General features: G+C 36.4%; 2 protein-coding genes and 1 long non-coding RNA gene across 5 annotated transcripts; 2 read left to right on the top strand and 1 right to left on the bottom strand.

Annotated features, from left to right (window-relative positions):
• Window positions 1-242: 242 nt before the first annotated feature.
• Window positions 243-4,001, top strand: LOC132193589 (uncharacterized). The gene is made up of 2 exons (XR_009441472.1): window positions 243-1,447; window positions 1,516-4,001. It is a non-coding gene; the product is annotated as an uncharacterized LOC132193589 (long non-coding RNA).
• Window positions 4,002-5,216: 1,215 nt separating this feature from the next.
• LOC132193544 (RYamide neuropeptides-like) lies at window positions 5,217-11,955 on the top strand. 3 transcript variants are annotated; one of them, XM_059614274.1, is made up of 5 exons: window positions 5,217-5,273; window positions 10,754-10,946; window positions 11,137-11,256; window positions 11,531-11,645; window positions 11,694-11,955. In XM_059614274.1, exons 1-5 carry the CDS (start codon window positions 5,271-5,273, stop codon window positions 11,764-11,766), a joined length of 504 nt encoding a protein of 167 aa, XP_059470257.1. In that variant the 5' UTR covers window positions 5,217-5,270; the 3' UTR covers window positions 11,767-11,955. The 3 variants fall into 3 exon arrangements, with proteins under 3 accessions (XP_059470257.1, XP_059470258.1, XP_059470259.1); XM_059614275.1 differs by having other exon boundaries at window positions 11,534-11,645; XM_059614276.1 differs by having other exon boundaries at window positions 10,754-10,889.
• LOC132193543 (presequence protease, mitochondrial) lies at window positions 11,941-15,893 on the bottom strand. Its single transcript, XM_059614273.1, has 7 exons — window positions 15,475-15,893; window positions 15,204-15,417; window positions 14,664-15,149; window positions 14,197-14,613; window positions 13,294-14,145; window positions 12,806-13,172; window positions 11,941-12,387 (listed from the first exon to the last, which is right to left on the bottom strand). The coding sequence occupies exons 1-7, from the start codon at window positions 15,780-15,782 to the stop codon at window positions 12,008-12,010; spliced, it is 3,024 nt and encodes a 1,007-aa protein (XP_059470256.1). The 5' UTR covers window positions 15,783-15,893; the 3' UTR covers window positions 11,941-12,007.
• Window positions 15,894-16,021: the final 128 nt, after the last annotated feature.

Below are 16,021 nucleotides of genomic sequence, written 5' to 3' on the forward strand. Positions count from 1 at the left end.
TGTTTCCAACAAAATTTGTTGAGAAATTAAGACTAACCACTTAAATTGATTTAAAAAATTTTGAAGTTCAAAAGATATGTATATTTGCCATGCAATCCGCGCTACGCAGAAGAGAAACTAGTTGCATAACCCATTACCTATAGTAACTCACTCACAAACAGCCATGAAGGAAAATCTTTCTGGTATAATTTATAATTATAAAAACACAATTTACAATTACATGGAATTGAGAGAAACAACTTGCTTACAAGCAATGTTTTCGAAGTGTCACACTCCGATTTTCTTAAAAATTAGTGTGAGGCAGGGAAAAGGTGTCATGATAACCAAACAAACGTCCATTTTTGCCCTAATTGCCCAGGAGCTGCGTTACACGCATTTCAAATTTGGAAATTTATGCAACTTCACGACATGTATGTTTCGCATGCTGCATACTTACCTATATGAAGCACATTATGTCATATGGTAAGTATGCAGCACGCGAAACAGCGAAGTCATGAAGTTGCATAAATTTCCAAATTAGAAACGCTTGTAACGCAGCCCATGATCAACTTATAATTTTAATATAATAATATACCTTTATTCCTTTAATTTACGAATGAAGATACTTTATACATTTTCTAAAAATGTTGTGAAATAATGAAATTAGTTATTTCTATTCTATTTATAAATAAAAGTAATAATATCTTCATGTGAAGAACTATTTTGCCATACTACAAGAGTAGTTTGAATAAATCGAAATTTCGGATATTATCAAATGGCAAATATTGAAATAAAAAACGTTGTAAATTCTTTTTGATAGCTTTCATATTTATATAAAACGATATAAAATATTTATTTATTCTAAACTCTTTATAGAATTTACACCAAACAAAAACGTAAATAATTGCACAAATAAAAGCGTAGATATATTAAAAATATCTAGATATTTCAGTTTTTGGATTCACTTGGCATTCTCACAGTAATGGAATGACCAGAGGTGCTCGAAGCAAAGTAATTGGAGACACCAAGCACACTTCAAGAAGAACCTTTTGGTACATCCATTTTCTCCGCAGGTTCCAGTTTCTGTTGAAAAGCAGAACTGTGCCGGGGTCTCAAATGCTGGGGGCCTGGTCGGTCCAAGGTAACCGGCTTTCCAAAAGCCGTACTGGATTGCCGCTTGGAATCGTGGAGCGCTGAATTGGTTCATAGATATGGACACTAGCTTGATTATGGAGTTTCGCTCTGACAGTGTCACATCAACTCCCATTGCAATGATGCGATCTGAAAATTTTCGCAGGAAGCACTTTAGGGGTCTATTGAAATAGACATCTTGCGGCTGCACCCATCCAGTTGTGCCTGCAGGGATTTCAGCTATTGTTACTGACTTGGCCAAAGGCAAGTTGTCCAGAAGCTCGTCGTTCCACCAACCAAACCATTTGTCCCTCAGAAATCCTGACTTGCTTTTTAGGTGAGGAATCAGACACTTTTCAAAAAATATTCCATTTTGAAACTTGTGCATCTTTCCTGATTTTGTAGCAAGTAAAACTAAATTGGGAGGCCGGAAAATCTTCTTTAACACAGAGGGGCCAAATTTCCCAGTTGTTTCCTGCAGAATCAGCAAACTAGGGGAGTGTAGGCGGCCGTCAGCGGATGTGACAGGAAGTATGGTAGATGAGTGCGTAAGAGCATGTTTGCTTTGTATCAACTGAAACAATATAATTCAATTCATTTTATTGACTTAAGGCATGAAATTACTAACAAAAAAATAATAATTTAATAATATTTTTTATAATCTTTATAAAAAATTAAACCGCTCCTTGATGTCTTTTAATGAGAATCATGGTATATTTTAATATTCAATCAAATATCATTGATAAATATTAAAATTGTAACAATAAGTATGTAATTTTATATAGATATATATTTTTTATAACATACCTTCCAAACATTGCTGGCTCCTATCAAGTCAAGGGTTCTCCCGGTGTGAATTTCTCTCACAAGTCCCATGTGATCCGCGTTGAACACATTCGATGCGCCTATCTCCTTGACTAGTGCAGCCCCGTCTTTGACAAATTCTTTCCCTTGCTGAATGAGCTCCTCTTCTCTCTCGATAGAAGCTTTCGTCATAAACTTTGTGACTTTGCGATCACCAACTCCAAATCGCCTTTTCCAGTTGTAAACAAACGAGCGTGATGCAAAGAAGTTTGTCAATTTAGCTGTTTTTCCTTCATCAGCAGCCCACTCCATGAGATCACAGTCATGTATCAAATATCCATTTTCACGCGCATTGTCGAAGCGTCTCTTCACGGCTGCAACATATATATTTTTTTATTTATTAAAAAATTATTTTACAACATTTCATAATAATAACAAATAAAAATATCAATTGACATTTACAGTTCCATTAATATAATAATAATTATAGTTATGTAATTTAAATCTTTCTTTATTAATTAGAATTTTTTAAATCTTTAATATTTTTTATTTTAATTTATAAATTTATTATTAATTTAAAAAAATTAACAGTTTCTTCATAATTATTTAAATATATTTTCTTATTAATAGTTTGAATGCTGAAACTTGAGGTTTTATGTTACCTAAATATACAGCAGCTAATTTGTTCAGTCTATCTCCTCCATTTTCCAGCTGCGATTTCCATCTGTATAGTTGTCTCCTACTCGTGACGTATCTAAAGCGGTGCTGCACAGATTCAATAGGACGAAGTTTTCCTTTTGTGGCTCTCCAGTAGTTAACAGCATTTTGCTTTTCCTTCAGACTAACAACAATTTGTACTGCACCTAAAGGGTTGTCATCATCTGGGCAGTACTCGGCGTTGTCGCCCTCAATTTGTTCAGCGTGTTGCCCACGTGGATGAATCGAGTGTCTTGTTTCCAGAGTATTGTCATGAACATCGTAATCATTTTGCGTTTCCAGTGAGTCAACCAAGTCGTCAATTAGGAGTTCACTAGTAGTCTCATGCTGATAGTCGAGTGTAGTTTCTTGGATAATTTTGTCAATGCTGTTGAAGTCACATATTATTGCTAAAAAAAAAAAGGAAGTTGCTTGTTTTAAAAACTTGTCATTCAATTAATAATAGTGAATATTACCCTTCAGATGGCTGGTCAATTGTAATTCGATTAGGGTAGGAACTGTGGTTTTCAAAGTATCAAATCCACAGTCGTAAATCAATTGTTGTATAACGTTGTGAACAGAAATTATTTGATCACTCATTTTCAATAAATAAAAAACACATCTATTTCCTCGTGTGTTTTTCCAAGAACTGATTTTATGGACTGATTGTGAATTGAGGGTGAAGTTGGTTCGACCGTGCTCTGGAATGCGCTCCCTGCATTCTTAAAATTACTAGAGCACCCTGCAAGTTTTGCATGGGCACTTCGTCCTTATGTTGTTATGTTTATACAGAACTTGTTCCAAGGTCGCAGAAAAGTTCATCGTCGGTGGCAGATAAATTCCAATAAATTCAATACGGCCATAAAAGGGAAGAAGAATAAAAATCGTCAAAATTGCACATTATTATTCTTCATAAAGCCACAATTTTTGTTGAACTTTTTTTAAATGCAAAATTAAATTGGCAAAACAATTTAAATTAAATTTTAATTACAAGTAAAATTAAATTTCAATATTTTCAATAAAATTTAAATATAATATTTTCATTCAAATCTAATTTTAACATAATATATTTGAAGATTTAGTTTTCTAAATTTAATTAACATTTTTAAATAATTATAATTAAAAAAAACATCGATTAAATAAAGCATCAGAAAACTGAATTTTAACCTAAAATTCTTGATTCAAAAATTTAAGAAAATATTGATTAAAAAAATGGTCATTTAACTCTTTAAGATAGATGATATTTTTGCAAGGGCTCAATTTCTTTTTAAATTGCAAATATACGCCAAGATCAAAATAACCAAAATAGCATTCTTTTCCGAGCCGTTTTTCAATGATATTGTCTATGCTATGATCACTAAAAATCTATTCCTGTTAAGAGTAATAAAACACCAGTCTTGCTCCAATCAACTTTCACTATCATTTTAATAATAAATAAATTATAAATTAATTTTCGGTTTCATTTTTATATACATATAAACTTTTGAAACGTTTGTCAAAAATTACTAATGTAAATAATGAAAAAATATTGCAAGTAAAAATTTTAAAATTAAAAATTATTTCACTTGTCCAAACAAGTAAAATTACCATTTCAAAACAATATATAATAACACAAAAAAATAATTCTTTTTAACTTAACAGCCTAGAAATATAAAGTGCATCCATCAACTTTTTAGATTGCCCAGATTTAATTATTAAGGAACGCTGAATAGTTTTTAATGGTTAAAGACCTTTTTATATAAAATTTCAACTAAAACTTTATACTTCTTAAAAATTTTGAATTTGGGCTGCGTTACAAGCGTTTCTAATTTGGAAATTTATGCAACTTCATGACTTCGCTGTTTCGCGTGCTGCATACTTACCATATGACATAATGTGCTTCATATAGGTAAGTATGCAGCATGCGAAACATACATGTCGTGAAGTTGCATAAATTTCCAAATTTGAAATGCGTGTAACGCAGCTCCTGGGAAATTAGGGCAAAAATGGACGTTTGTTTGGTTATCATGACACCTTTTCCCTGCCTCACACTAATTTTTAAGAAAATCGGAGTGTGACACTTCGAAAACATTGCTTGTTAGTTTGTTCCGTATTTTTTTAACATAATTTTATTTCCATTTTTAACCAAATTCCTTGTTGCAGTTTTAGTTAAATGTTCATTTATTGCTGAGGAATAAAACGTTCCAGGAACATGCAGTTAATTGATATTTGTGGAAAATCAGTTACTACGCAGCTGATTTGTTCTTGAATGCATCGTGGCGCGAAAAACAATCAATCATTAAAACAGAAAATTTACAATTCCAGCGTCACACGTTCATATTCTTGAGCACCACAGCGCCAAACTTGGTTCTCAAAGACGTTGTGTTTGAAGCACGTGTGTCAATTAATTAGCAACGGCATTCATAATTAGGACTTACAATGGACCTGGTTTGATTGAGTGAAGCTGCAAGAATGAGTTCTGCGTTTCGTAAGAAAATTGTTGAACGCTGCTCGCTGCACGGAGGGTTGGAGGGAGTTGGAAGGGCGCGACGCCCACCTGTTAGGGGCGCATGTCGACGCGCGGTGCGGGCTTAAAAATCTCCGCGCGCCCTCGCCCCTTGGTAGACCTTTGCGAGAAGCTGCCCACCTAAGAGACCTGCTGTCCCACTCGAAGCTTCAGCATGGTAAGTTTAATTTTCTGCTATGTTTCGCACAATCAAAATTATTTTCTTTTTACTAAATTGACGATAGGTTTAATGTGTTTGTTCATTTTTAATTTTATTAAATGATTTTTAAAGCAAAAGTTAATGTTTGCACCTTCAAATTTAGTTTAATAGTTGAAAAGAATGAATCAAATCTTTTTATGATAAAAATGTTTTCCAGTATTTAAAGATATTAGAAGACTTGTGAATAGTTTAAAGAAATGTATTTTAAAAACTTAATAATCCACATCCACAAGCTCTGGGTTTTTTTTAAATTTATTGCTGTTTATTTGTCCTAATTATTAAAAAAATTTACGCTGATTGAAAATCAATTAAGGGGAAGAAAATTATTGAATGTTTTACAAAAAGGCAAATATTTTTCTAGAACTCTAAATGATTAAACCGGAATATGGTTAAATTGAGATTTAATACTAGATTTAATCTGGTTGAAATCATGCTTTTTTTATTGATTTATTGTATCTTTCATGAATTTTTCTCCCAAAAATTGCTCACTTTTTTACTGGAATTTGGAATTATCTGTAATTGTTAATTTTAAACATGATTATTCATTATGTAGGGTGAACATCAACTTTTAAAACCTACATTCTATATATATTCTAAACGGTCTTTCTTTCTTCATTTTCCGCAAGTAAAAGCGAGCCGTGTCAGAACACAAAGCGTTAGGCTGACTCTATTAACATACAAATAAGTTGTTGACGCGTCAAAGGATACCGTTTTCAAAATAAACACCCTACCTTTTACAACACGAACTGGCAGAAAATTAGAATATCACACCAAAAGAAGAGCAAAAATGTAGGAAGTGTGCCAAATTAAATATATCCCAAAGAATTCCAATGATGTGTGTTTTTGCCTAAAATTTTTGTTGCTCCAATAAACGTTTTTTTTTATATATCAATGCAATGGAGCGCAATGGAGGAAAAATCATAATTAAGCAAAGTATTTAAAACCTTTTTGGTTTTTTAGTATTTTAATATTTCTGTGATTTTGCTGCGACTGGTTGATCTTGGAGGTTGCATTGCAAAATTCTTGCCATTTTTTCTTCATTTTATACTTCGTTCCGCTACACAATCATATACACATAACACAACTGATTAATTCGCACATACTTATTATTTTGCAACAATTAGGGGAAAAATCACTTTTGTAACTGTCAATTGAAAGAGAATTAAAATTGGGAATAAATGTGATATTTCCCTAATATTAAAAATTTATTTTAAAATTAATTAAGTAAAATTATTTGTTATATTCTTTTCGGTAACAATGAAAAGTATCATACAAATTCAAACAAGGGTTGTTAATCCAAAAAAAAAAGTGGAAATAACATTAGATCATACCATCTGAGCGAATGTGAAACAAACGAGCAAAAGTTTTCCAATTAAATTGCACGGAAAAATAAATTTTTGTATATTTTTGTATGCGTTGTTTTGTTGTATATACACATGATACATCTAATTAATATCTGATGATTTGTTGTTTTAAGAAAAAAATTATTAATCTGCTCAAAAAGTTGGAAATGCAATAAAAAACAAGTATAAAAAAGCAGTACGTCACAAAACTGCCCATTAGGTGCTTATAAAAAATTCTCTCTCAAAAAGGTCTCTCAAAGAAAGCTTTATTCATAGAACATCATCCATTAGGAAGGAGCCCTTTTCTTTGTGGTCGACGCGTTTTGTCTGAGGCTAAGAAAATAATAAGGCACATATAAAAACTTCCTGAAATCGCAACTTTCTTTTGTAACGTCAACGAAAAGCGCTGCAAGTGACAAGGCTTATTTTCAGAGTCGCGAATTAAAACAATCCAGCAGGTGGTGTGGGAAGAAGAAAATGAGTTGGGCCGCGGCGGGTTCGTATCTAATTAAAAGTGACCGCGGCGGTGCTCGATGCACACTTTAATGCAACGGCCGGTAATAACACTTTAGCCGTTTAATTAATGCCTAATGCGCACCTGTTATCTAGCGTCATTAAATCTCTCAAAAGACGACACCACACTCGCACGAGAAACAATGCAGAGGCCAAATTAAAAAGGCGCCGCTTTTTCTCCTCCGCATAGCCATTGTTGCGCCGAGCCGCTCTTTTCTGCCTCCAAACGTAATTAATATGTAATTTAATGTGCGGACATAATTACAGCGCGGTTCTACCGGCAGAAAGCCGCGCTCTGTTTTATGTAGCGTAATCATCATTATTTAATTAAGTCCGGTGGTGCGGATGAAAGCCACTATGCGTTTATAAATATGATGCAGCGCGGCGGATAAATATTTACTTTTGCTCGTAAATGAACCAAAACCGTGAATCAAAAGCGTGAGGTTTTGTTAAATTCATAATTTGGTATGAATGCGATTCAAATGTTGGGCCTTATTAATATTTCCACTCTCAAAATAAAATTTAGCAGGAAATATGAGTATAGTTTATTTTCCATCAAAGCCGAATCCCGTCAGCGTTTTCCATTTTTAAGGATTGACATTAATGAGAAAATGTCCAAATAAATTACTTTAAATTATAAGGAAACAGAGTTGACAAGGAATTTTTTTCTTGGCAAGTATAAACAAATAAAAAACGATAAAACAGTTAAAAACCTTTTCTATTAAAAGTAAAAATAAAATCTCTTTCTCTTTTGAGAATATCTTATGAATGAGATACCTCAAAATTGATTATGAGCTGATGTAGAGAGATTTCTCTATACATAAAAATCAAACCTGTTTTAATTTTAGAATTATTCGTCTTAAAAAAATAAACAATCATGCAGTTGAATACAAGTAAACAAGCGAATCAATTATTTTTTTAATGAACCCCAATTCGTTCTATGAATAAAAAATATTAAAAAAAAAATATCTAATACTTTATACTTTTGTTATTAGTTATTAGCTAGTTTTTAATTTTTGACCTTTCACAGCAGTTAAATTTCTTTCTCCAATTTCTTCCCTTTTTAGTGCGGCGTATTTCAGGCTGATTGGAGAGATTTGGGAGAAAATATATTGAAATCAAGCCCTGTCCGGGGAAAAGTGCGAACGTGCCGGTAAAAGAGAAATGGTCTCCTTGAGCCATATTAATTACATACCCTTCTGGTATATGTGCCGATCGTGGGCGCTCACAGAGATGCATTATGGCCATAAAGCAGTCGGCAAATATGTTTGCGGACGCGCTGCGGAGTTGGGGGCCGTGGGAAAGCAAGTGGTGACTTTTTAGTAAATGACGCTCATCCCGCTTGTAATTGAATCGTCCGAGGGCAAACACACGGATTAAAATCAATGGATGGGGCGGCCATTAATTTTTACAGGCTCTTTCGTGCTGACATGCAAGTTCGTCACGTCGGTGTCGGATTTTCGTCGCACCAAAGCAGGTGCAAACAGAGCAAATGGCGCGACGAGGAAATTGGATTTCAAGATGTTGATATCTGTCACATTCAAATGATTAATTGGCCAAAGACGTAGGTAGCTGTTTGTTGAGGAGAAAATTGATCCGCGACCTGCTGCTTCACCGCGAATTTTTTTCATCTCGGATTCAATCTTTTGAGCATTTTCTAATTAATTTGGAAGTTCTACCCTTGCAGAAATGTGCTCTGAATGCTCTAATTGGACCTTTTCATCAACTCTTAACTTACTACAACTGAACAGCAGAGATTTAGTTGCTCTAAGAAAATCAGCTGAAATTGCAATTTATAATGATTAGGCAAGGGGCATTCAAAAAAGAAAGTTTGCTTTATTCAATTAGGACCCTTTGTAGGACTTTTTCGGTCAAATCCTGAAATGCTTATGATAAATAAATAAATAATAAAGAGTTTTTGTAATTGGAGGAGGAATTGGTTTGCTTCGTTTGCTTAAGCAGCCCTCAATGTTTTTGAAGCTTCTTATAAATTAAAAGACAATATTTCTTTTGCAATATCATGAGTTTTCCTTCTTTTATTAATTTGTAGATCTCAAAATGCTTACTTTTTGAAAACGTAGGACATAATATATAAAAAAAACCTAGCAATTGGATAAACAGATGAATAATTAATATTTTGTAAAAAAAGTCCAGAAAAAATTTCGAAGAAGTTCAAGAGAATTGGAAGCCACCTCTATAGTAAACAGCTCATTCAAAGGCTCAATTAGAGAGCTAAGTGTTTTCTAATTTTTTTTTTAGAGTTTTTCTGAAATATCTAGGTCATATTTATAAGATCGGAAATATGCTCACAGCTATTTACGGAATAGCTTTGAATGAGCAACGTTTAATCATATCAATAAATTTAATAGGTTACGCAAGTTACGCGCTTTTAATTTGTTTTACGTAAACGTTTATAATCGTGATGTGTTACAAGTTACGAAACATGGAATAAAATCTGAAGTTAAACCAGCAATCACTCATCTCTTGTTTGCAATATTATTATGTGCAGAGACATGTGTATGATTGTATAAAATAAAGGTGATGAGTTATTCATCAATACATTTTTTTACCTATAGGAGACAAAAAGCAAATTAATTAGTTTTTTTAAACATTAAATTTTTAGTAGCTTTGCATTATTTGGTTTTAATTAAATTTCTAATTTAAAATGATTTTAAATTTTGATACCTTTAATTAAATAATTCTTATAAAATTTTAATTCAAAGTATAAATGAGTTGATTATTTCAATTTCAGCCTCTGTTGGTCATATTAAATTTATAAATTTGTGTAGCATTATTTTTAATTTTTCAGATATGGTTTAAGAACTTTCCTTGAGAGTGAGTCGTTCAATTTATTAATAAAAAATGAACTTTCTAGAAAGAACCTTTTTACTTCTTAAAATATTGACTGCGAGTGGCGATTCAAATAAATAATTTTGATCTTAAACAAATGACAAAGTACTGAAAATACTCTAAATTGTTGTGCGACAATGATATGATTTTTTACTCCAAATTTTACTTTCATTTTGTTAAAGAATGGGTTTTAAAATTGCCGGATACGTTTTTCTCAATAGTCGCGGGTGCACCGAGAGCAATTAGGGTGACATTCATTTGAGAGCTGCTCTCTCCGCGCGATATGACACTGTCGCCGGTAGCTGCTTTTTGAACTGTGTGCATCTCGATTAGTGGTAATTAGAGCAGAAACATCTGCTTTGTGTCTTATACGTGCGGCTCTTGAAGATTAAAGAGCTTCCCAGTCAAAGAGCATGATATGTGATGCAACAATTATGAGTTTTCACTCTTTAAACTCCAAATGAAAGAAGGATGTTTCTTTGACATTTTGCTGAAAAGGTTCATCTCTTTCCTGAAAAAAGTCCCATCTTGTGCATATATATTTTTTTAGCAATTTCTAGAAACTCAATTTTCATTTATGAAATTCAAAGGAGTTATTTTCATGAAATTTTTTCTCATTTCAGTGTTCTTTCTATTTAAATAGTAATAGGAACTGAAGTCATAAAATGCTTCCATACTAATTAAAAAAAAAGTTGAAAAATATTGAAAATTCAAGAAAAATTAATTTTGCAGAGCACATGGAAGATGCGATTGGTGCTTTCGTCCTCCTTGCTGGTGTTTTTGGTGGCCACGGTGGCTGAGTCAGCGTACGAGCAGCAGTTTCAGACTTTCACAAGATATGGAAAGCGAGGGATGAACGAGTTAGAAGGCAAGCAGCTTTTCTTCACCAACTCGCGTTACGGAAAAAGAGTTCCCGGCCCGATGGGTAAAGTCGGAAAATAAAAATTAAAGTGCCTTCCAATTATATGCTCAAATTGCGAATTATTAAAATTAATGTTGCGCATATTATAAATATTTCAAAAGCCTCGAACGCAAACCGCGCCTGCAAGAGCGTTTAATTAAAAGTTTCTGTTGGAATTTTGAGTCGGCCGCATATTTACAGTATTTTCTTTCAGGAAACATGGTTCGCCTGTGGGGCGGCGGTCGCCCTAAAGGCAACGTGCAGCCCAGGGCGGATAAATTCTTCATAAACAGCCGCTATGGAAAAAGATCTTCGACGCCCGCGCAGTCAAAAGGTCAGCTGCTTTAAATGCTCAGCAAAAACTTTTTAACTTGAATTAGTTTTCTCTTAAAAAGAAACATCACTCGTGAAACTTTCCCAGACTTAGAAGAAGAAAGAAAAAGCGTTTCTAGCGCATATAGAATCACATTAGTTCCATGAGAGCAACCAATTCTCTCTTTTGCTAAACTTGCATACAACCACGCGTGAAATTAAATAAAACGACGCTGACAAAATCAAATTGGCCGTGAAGTTCTGCGAGTTCATTAAAGTTTTAATTTTTGTTCCAGAAGAGTTTTATCCAATCATGACCGAATCTCCGGCAGCGAATTCCGAATTGGCTACGGGACCGACGCTAATCTGCAAGTACACTGGCTTCAATCGGCTGTACCAGTGTTTAGAAAGGTGACGGTAAATTTTGCGCAGAAGTTTTAATTTAGACTCGGATTTTAGGAAGGACGTTTCAACTGCGGACGCGACCAAGGACGTCGCCCAGAGTAACGAAGAAAATCAGAGCAATGAGTAGTTTGCCATAGTTTTTTGGTTCCCATATTGGACAATTTAAACAAATTTAGTTTGACGCTGTTGTGAATTCGATATTTTTTGAGGCTGGGACTAGAAATTTTAATTGATGTTTTGAACTGAGTGTACAGAGTGTAGTTAAAAATTATCAGTGATGTATTAACGCAAATCTGCAATAAAAACGCTAAATTGCTTTCAGTGACATTACGAATTTATTGCTTTTATGTAATAATAAACTAAATTAATCAGCCATTTAAGACTTCCCACGAATCGTCCAAGTCACTGGAAGGCGGGCCGATTAACGAGCTTGCCATTGTGAGTGGATTTTCTCTTTGGTCCAGGTACTTAGCGGCCACACGCAAAACATCCTCCACCCTAACAGACTTGACTGCTTGCCTGTGTCGCTGCAGCATCTCCAAGTCGACCCCCGAGAGGAAAAGGCTCATCCCTCGATCACCAGGAGCCGTGGGCGCGTCGACCTTCTGGAAAATGCTCAATTTGGCCTCATCCACGTGCTCAGCCTTATAGTTGTCTGGATTAAGGAGCCACGACGCCGAGTTGTTAAACACATTGGGGGTATTTCTGCTCGCCTCTGGATCGCGATAAGAGTAGTACGAGAAGTTGCCTGCGAAAGAAAAAAAAATCAGATAATTATTTGGCGGATCTTGCGAATTAAAAATTATTTAAAATATTTGCCTATTTGCAATAATTAAATTAAAAAATTTATTTGATATAAGGTGTCTGGTATCTACACTGTAATCTTTTTTTTCAAAATAGTTTTCCTCAAGCTCAATATAAATTTTATGGTTAAACCTTCATATATTTCTATTTTAACATTAGGTGATTTGAACTTGAATAGGAAAATGGTAAAAAATATGAAATTTCAATTTAGAGAATTCTCGTAGCAAACAATTCTAAAATATAATAAAAATTTAATTTTCTGCAACAAATACAGAAATAAATCGTAAGCGAAATCACTCTGGCTGATTTTTTTTAAAGATGAAATTAATTAAATATAATTATTAAATAGATCTTTTACACACCCGAGGCATTCATGACAGCTCCAGATCCGTAAGCGCCTCCTCGTTCTCTCACTTCTGAGTGCAGGTATTGTGCAGACAATAACTGGCCTGCGACTCGAAGGGATGCAAAGTCTGGGTGAAGATACGGAACTCCAGTGGCGATGCTCCTGCCGAGGTAGCCAACCGGAAGGGGCAACACATGGTGCTGTGAGCTTTTTGTGCCAGCGTCCTGAATCAGCTCATTTTTGCGATACATGTTGTTGAATGCTGGGTTTGGCAGACTAGAGATCAGATCTGATTCCAACTGTTTCAAAGCAGAATCAGTTTCTCCAGGTGAGACGTTCACGGAGCATCGCAGACCACTTTCATAAAGAATGCTTGAAAGCTCCTGTGAATGTAAACAAATGAGATTTTTTAATTAAAAAATAAATGAGCTGTTAATGAATTATTTAAATTTTTTTGAAGTCATTTTTTCTAACAAATATGGAAATCAAAAAGTGATAAATTACCTGAAGTTTGTTCAATGTGTTTTCCATTTCCTCTTTTTCCATAGATGCAAACTGCTTCATTTGGGAAATAAATGTCAATCCAGAGTCTTTTTCTCTATTTGATCCGGCAGTGGTCAGTCTGCTGCTGGCATTCAGCATGGCATACCTGTGACCACCATAGGCAACCCCATTCGCCACTTCGGCCGCTGTCGCCCGAACCAAAGTTTCCAGTCGCTCCCTGTCCGTGAAACTCGGCTCGAGCAACAATTCTTTCCACAAATCCATCATCTTGCCCAAATTTCTGTCCAGGCAATTTGAAGAAAGAAGGATAGAATCGAGAAACTGTCCATTTAAAGTTGGGTGCTCAATGATGTGGCTGCCCATGCCGAGACCAGAGGTGCAGAGCTGAATTTTTCGATCGAACTGGCGATAATCGTTCTTCTTGGTTCCCATTCTGGTGGCCACGGCTAAGAATAAGGGCAAATAGGTGTCCCGAAGTTGAGGATTGATCCTCGAAGTGTCCAGCAATGCCCTGAAGTGAGTCACTCCATTTGTAGGCTGAGGAAAAATGTGAACGGGGATCTCTTTTTTGCCCATCTTTGTCTTGTTGCAAATGTACTTCTGAGGCTCAGGGTTGAGGTCACTCATTGACAGGGTTGGTAAGCAGGAGGTATCCGACGGTTTCATCTGCTCCTTCTGCAAACCAATTTCTAGTTCCAGGACTCGATCTTTGGCAGAATCATCAAGAACAGAAACTTTGTCCGATAGAATTTTGCTCTCAGCCTGGACAAGTTTTTCACTGTGACCTTCATCAGGGGACATTGTGATGGTCAGGACGTGAGGGTTGGAGCACAAGTATTGGTCGAGTAGATTCTGTATTCAAAAATATTATTTGATTTACTGATTTTTCATGAAATATTTTACCTGCAAAAATTTCGGTTCATTTTCCAGCTGCTTCCTAAGCCGCGCCACATTTGCAGACAGGTTTAGGCACTCGACAGGATCAGCTCCGTGATTCCAGGATGGTAAAATTCCCAGGGCCATGTTGAGACCAAAGTTGGCCGACTGCGTTTTGGCGCCAATTTCCATCGAGTGCAGAATGGCCTTGATGTGCTCGGAGTCAAAGCCTTTGTCTCTTGCACTCAACAGGGCGTTTTTGGTGACGTCTTGGATTTCGTCAAACTGCTTTTCGGCCACACCTTGCAGACCAACAGAGAAGAAGGTGTCTCTGGTTTGTGCTTCAAAATAGGTGCATGGGGCAAATCCGTCACCAATTCCAGGCTCGATCAGGGCCCTGTGCAGAACAGACGTCGGCCCTCCGAGCAACAGCTCTGACAAAACCTAGAAATTTTTTCATTATTTTTGAAAAAAGTTACAAACGTAAATTAAACCTGAAGAGTAAAAGTCTCATAAACATTGGTTGCATCACCACAAAGATATGCCATAGCTAAGGTCGATTGCTTTTCAGGATTTGTGGCCGCACCAAGGGGATCGGGGGTGCATGTAACATGGACCCTCTTTGGCTCGGTCCATCTCTTTTCTCTCGGGACAGAGGCCACTGGGGTCTGTTTTGTGAAGCCGGCAAGCTGCTCTTCCTGCAACCTTTGAAGAGTTTCTCCAAGAGGGAAGTTTCCGTAAGAGACGATTCTTGCGTTGCTCGGGTGATAACACTGAGCATGGAAGTTGCGGAGGTCTTGGGCTGTGAGGGCCGGAATGCACAGGGGCTCTCCACCGAAAACGTGGGCGTAAGTGTCACTCGGCAGGAGGTGAGACAAAAGGTCCTGCTGGAGACGAGCCTGAGGGTCAGCAAAGCAACCTTTCATCTCGTTGAATACCACTCCTCGCAACACTAGCGGACTGTTCGGATCTCCAACAACCTAGACAGAAACTCTCATTTAATTTGATTTTTATTTTGCCAATACTGATTTTACTTCATGCTCCAGCCTCCATCCTTCTTGACTGAAGTCCATGTCTCTCAACAAAGGTTTGAAAACCGCATCCAGATAAATTGATAGAAGTTGGTGGAAGTCCTTTTGATTTGGAGAGCTGAAAGGGTAGACGGTGAAGTCTGGCCCCGTCATAGCGTTCATAAAACTGGCCAGCGACCGGTTTAGCATTTTGAAGAACGGGTCTCTCACTGGATATCTGAAGAGAAGTAAATAATTAAAAAAAATTTAAGTTATGTAATAAAATTTAACTTGCCTTTTGCTGCCGCAGAGGGTGACATGTTCAAGGATGTGCGGCAAGCCGGTGCTGTCCCTGGGCGACGTCCTGAAGGCCACGGCAAACGCGTTGTTGTTGTCGTCGGCCCTGGCGAGGTGCAGGTACTGGGCGCCGGTGCCCTTGTGCTCCAGGCGCACCACAGGGTCGAGGAAAAGTTCCGGCACCCTGGTGACCTGGGTCACCTCAAAACCCTCGACTTCCGAGCCCTCCTTCAAACCGGCCAGTGCGTGCTGCGACCTGAGTTGGCGCCCAAACCGGCCCAGGTGGCGACCTGGCAATCGCCACATTTTGGTCAAAAAGGTTTTGAATTAAGAATGACGAAAAGTTTGCAGTTGTTTGCGTTTTCAGCTGGAGCGGAGCAGCATGTTTTGCTAATTGCTTTGCAGCAAGGTCGAAAATCACAGATCGACGAAAGTGCGCATGCGTCAAAGTTTTGTCTTCTCTTTTGCCGCTAAATGCGCATGCAAAGAGGACTGCAGCCCTTTAGCAAGTAATTGTGTAAATTGACCGATTTTCTTGGGAATAT

This window comes from Neocloeon triangulifer, unplaced genomic scaffold (assembly GCF_031216515.1).
Source record: "Neocloeon triangulifer isolate White Clay Creek 2 clone unplaced genomic scaffold, ASM3121651v1 ptg000004l, whole genome shotgun sequence".
In the NCBI taxonomy this organism is placed as follows: Eukaryota; Metazoa; Arthropoda; class Insecta; order Ephemeroptera; family Baetidae; genus Neocloeon; species Neocloeon triangulifer.